At 31.2% G+C, this 5,076-nt stretch overlaps 1 protein-coding gene across 1 annotated transcript; it reads left to right on the top strand.

The window, feature by feature from the left end:
- The first annotated feature begins 825 nt into the window (after positions 1–825).
- LOC126550607 (uncharacterized) lies at positions 826–2,103 on the top strand. The gene has a single exon (XM_050202436.1). It carries the CDS (start codon positions 1,330–1,332, stop codon positions 1,939–1,941), a length of 612 nt encoding a protein of 203 aa, XP_050058393.1. The 5' UTR covers positions 826–1,329; the 3' UTR covers positions 1,942–2,103.
- Positions 2,104–5,076: the final 2,973 nt, after the last annotated feature.

Below are 5,076 nucleotides of genomic sequence, written 5' to 3'. Positions count from 1 at the left end.
TGTAGAGCATGTTTGTTTTAAAAACTGGGACGATAGCAAAAGTTCATCAGCTATGGAAGCGTCTATTATTGTAGAAGGTTTTAAAACAAGCGAATCTTTGTACGGCGTTCGTTATGCTAAATTATTGAAGATGGGGACAGTAATGTATATAAAAAAATTTTAGAGCAAAGACCCTATAAAGATCTTACTGTACAGAAATTTTTGTAACAAATTAAGAGATATTGCCAAAAACAGAAAATACAGTGGTGAATTCCGAAATATTTTAAATGGAAATGTATTTCGACTTAGAAATGCTGTCGCTAAAGCCGTAAAATTTAGAAAAATATCTAATGACATCGCTGGTCTAAGACGAGATATCGAGAATGCTTCGTATCATGTTTTTGGAAATCATAATAAATGTGATTCATATTATTGTCAAGGGCCAAAAGAAAATGAAATCAATAAGGTACCAGAAATAGAGAAAAATGGTATATTTGGAGAGATAATAACTACTATGAGAAGATATTTATTAGTACAATCTAAATCTCTCATTCAGGACTTAGACAGTAATATTGTTGAAAGTTATAACGCAATCGTAGCAAAATGTATTTCAGGTAAGCTCACGTATTTTTTTATATTTATTAGGTTATTCTAGTGAAGTTATACATTTATATGCCATTTGTTTTAGATTATACGCCCTTATAGTTTTTAATACTAATAATTTAAACATTCCTAATACTTAACAATTACTTTTTTTATAATTTTATTAATAATATATAATATATAATATGTATATGTATATTAAAATATTAATTTTAAATTTTCTGGGTGTTTATCTTATTTTAGATTTTTTATTAATAATAATTATATTATAATTTAAACATTACTTTTTATAGGTAAAAGAATAAATTACTCTTTAAGGCAATCATACACAGGACGTTGTAATGTTGCTACGGTTGCATATAACACAAAAAAACCAGTTTACACTTACCACAAACTTATCCACAATAAGAGCCCTGGAATTTTCACTAAGAAAAAAGAAGAAAGGATAATGTTAGCAGCACGAGCAACTACTTCAAGAAGACGTGGTATAGTACGTAGACAGTTATTTCCAGCAAATAAAACAACTATAGTGCGGTCAGATCCTTCTTACGGAGATAATGCTGAAAAACCCGATATGGCAGAGGATGATTTTGAAGTTGAAAAGGAAAAAATACTTTCTTCCTTAATTTTAAACGAAGAAGAGAGGGCAGCTTTAGAACGCGAAACTGTGGATCAAAGTCTTTCAAACAAATGGATAGAACGAAGAAGGAAAATGCTCACAGCTTCTAATTTTGGAAAAATATTAAAATGAGACAAACCACCAGCTGTCAGAGTTTTGTTCAAAATCATTTGTTTGGTGGAGTGACTACAACTGCCATGGAGTATGGCAAATCAAATGAAGAAATAGCACTGAGAGCACTAGAAAAAGTTTTAAATATAAATATTATAAAATGTGGTATTTTCGTGGACAGTGAAAATCCATACTTGGGAGCTACTCCAGATGGTCTAATTGGTAGTGATGTTATAGTTGAAGTCAAATGTCCTTCATCGGCAGAGCATTTAACGCCAGAAGAAGGTATAAAACAAAAAAAAATAACATTTTGGACATTAAACAAATCTGGAGAAATTGGTGGAATTAATAAAAAACATAATTGGTATTACCAAGTGCAAGGCCAACTAAATGTGTGTCAAAAAAGATTTTGTCAATTTGCAGTTTGGTCTCCTAAAGGTATTAAAATAGAAAAAATTGAACGCGATGAAGGTTTGTGGAAGAGTTGTATGGTAGAAAAATTAAAATATTTTTATCTCAATTGTATATTGCCAGAATTAGCGGACAGTCGATTTTTAAGGTCAATGCCGATAAGAAATCCACAAAAAATATTAGATGCACAAGAAAAAAAAATTGAACAGAACAGGTAAAATTAATTTTTATATTTTGAACATAACAAACATAAAAAAAAAGAAATATTTTTTTTTTTGTTTAGGCAACTAAAAGATAAAAATATAAAATAATAACCTAAAAAGCTATAATCAAGATATACCTACCTACCAAGTACTAATCAAGAATTGTGAATTGATATAAATATACCTATATATAATATACATAATATATATTGATTATAATATTGTATAGGTAATATTTGAAATATAATAATATACTATGATCATAAAACAATCTGAATTCTAATTAAAACTTGTAAATGTGTAATACAAACAAATTTAAACTAAATATAAAACCATATATTATATATTTGTTTTTATATTATTTATGAAATAATAACCTGATAAATATAAATCACATTATGTTGTTTTATGTTTCACAATATTATTATATGCACTTTTTTTGTGTGTGATAATACATATATTATTTAGGTAAACATCATGTTCAATCAATAATAGAAATATTTGAGCGAAAAATGTCAAAAATGTATCAAATACGTTATGGTCAACTATATTTATACATAGATGCGAAATGTCAACACGACCAGAGTCCGTAAGATAATGATTAGGTATTTAGGATCTCACAATCTAACGATCTACAATGCGAGACTCCGTCGCGGCGTTGCGTTGTAGACTGGGCGTGGTTACGGCCTGCCGAGACGGCGGCGATACGGTACACAACGCCATCTCTGGAGCGTTGTATACATTTTACTTTTACTATTACGTCCCCTTAATTCAGAATTACTTTTATACTCGTTTGTTAATCCCAAATTTTGAATTTTCCGCCACCAGCTCTGCCCTAAATGGAATCTACACCCTTTAATATTTATTTCCGGCCATACTGATAAAATAGAATTATGAATAGCTTCTTCAAAGTCTACACATATTGTTTGAGGTAAAAATTTCAAATTAAGTTTTTCGCATTCATTACATAACATCCGAAAAGTTTGAGTATAAATTTCGTTTTGTTTATTTGGGAGTAGACAAAAAATAAGTGGAATATAATGATTATTATGTATTGTATGTATTGTAAACATTTGCATAAATATTTTTGGGCAACTTTTGAATGTGCCATCTTCGTAAAATGTGTTGTTGTTACATAAAAAATTTAAATTTTCGACTGTACAAAAAATAACTATGTTATATTGATTATCATTAATTAATAAAAAAATGTCTTGTTTGTTAGTTTTTATATTTAAATCGTTCAATACTTTGTGAACCTCGTCATACCTTTGTGGAATATTTGGTAGAATATTTTTTCTCGCATGATGAATATTTTTTTTAATAAGTGTACAATCGTAACGTGTTAATGTATCTATATCATTGTTTTTTAATTTAGAATGTAATAATTTAGAAGGTTTCTCACATATATAATTTTGAGCTTTTTTCTTTAAATTATTATTTAATATCTGCCTATTTAATATTTTTTCGGAATCACAATTATGATTATGTGTCAAATTTTGATCAATAAATTGATTTTCATTATATTTAAAAAATGACTAACATGATATATGAATACATCTCCATCGTTCAATATCATTTTTCAGAAGTTTGTGAAATGAAAATGTATATCCTTCTATAATATATATTTTTTTGCCCTTTTCACTGAACATAACGTTAGAATCTTCCATAGTGCTAGTGGTTAGAATGCAGAACACTTACTACCAACATGTAGCTATATCGATAGATAACTCGTCGAGGTTTAATCGGCATTTATCGCTGTTCCCGATAGTTTATTATAAGATATGTCAAAAATTATCAGATATTACCGATAATACTGATATTATTACACGAATGCTCGAAAAATCCATGAGAGAAAACCACTTACGTCTTTTTTTATTACGAATATCCCATAATAGTCATATTATATACGTATAAGTACTTTTCATTTACTTTTCAATTTCATAAAATTGTATTAATATTATTGTATAATATTTTTACTAACTATCAAATACTATTATATAAATTATACAATTCTTCATATACCTTTTATATGGCTTTATTTAAATTAAATAATATGTATTTTTATACTTGGTTTTTAGCATTTTTAATATTTAAAAAAAAACATTTTTAACCATACCTGTGGTCTTAATAGATTATAGACAGTCTGTTAAAATGGGAATGAAAATGTTAGTATAATGTAGTACTTACCAAAAAATATTCAGGAACTAGTGGAATACCTATAATAATTTGGGACCCAACTAGTATAGTACCTATAAAAATCTGGGACCCAACTAGTACACTATCTGCGATTAGCCCCTAGTATTCGGGACCCAACTCGGATGCGCCGAAACTAACCTGTCTCACGACGGTTTAAACCCAGCTCACGTTCCCCTAAGCGGGTGAACAATCCGAAAAAACATCGAAGGATCAAAAAGCGACATCTCTATGAACACTTGATCGCCACAAGCCAGTTATCCCTGTGGTAACTTTTCTGACACCTCTCGCTGAAAACTCTTCAGCGGACGAGAGGATCGAGTGGCCGATGCTTTCGCAGTCCCTACGTTAATAACTTTTTATCCTGCGGTCCGATCGTTTTCAAATTTTGACACATGACGGCATATAAAAAAAAACCGAAATGAATCACGGTCAAAAATCGCTAGGACCTATAGTTTTCGAGTTGTATGTCGTCGAAAAGTTGAAGATGAATTCTCGTCAAAACGTAAGGATCGTAGATGCCTGTATGTAACCTACCCCGGTCTTTTGCGTTAGGTTGCCTCATTGTCAATCCTGCGTTTCCTTAAATTTTGTCCCCGTCAGTTGGACATTTTTCGGATTGAACCGACAGTTTTGTAAGCCGTACTCGGGCGAGTGACCGTCAATCCCACGTTTCTCCAGTACAACGTCCCCGTCAGAAGGACATTCCCCGGATTAAACGGCGGACCGGGGTCCTCGCGTCAAGGGGCCGCTCGCGTCAATCCCGCGTTTCCCTAGAGATTTGTCCCCGTCAGTGAGACAATCTACGGATTGAACGCCTTCTATGAATTTTACCAAGTCTTATGGTACCTATCGTACTATAGCTGCAATGCTTACGTTCTAGCTGAATTTCCACACTAACCACGGGGTATCAGCTACAGCGCGATTTTTTAAAGTGGTTTCTCCAAGAGGCCTAAT

This window comes from Aphis gossypii, chromosome 3 (genome assembly GCF_020184175.1).
Source record: "Aphis gossypii isolate Hap1 chromosome 3, ASM2018417v2, whole genome shotgun sequence".
NCBI lineage: Eukaryota > Metazoa > Arthropoda > Insecta > Hemiptera > Aphididae > Aphis > Aphis gossypii.
This window is presented reverse-complemented; position numbering and strand designations above follow the sequence as displayed.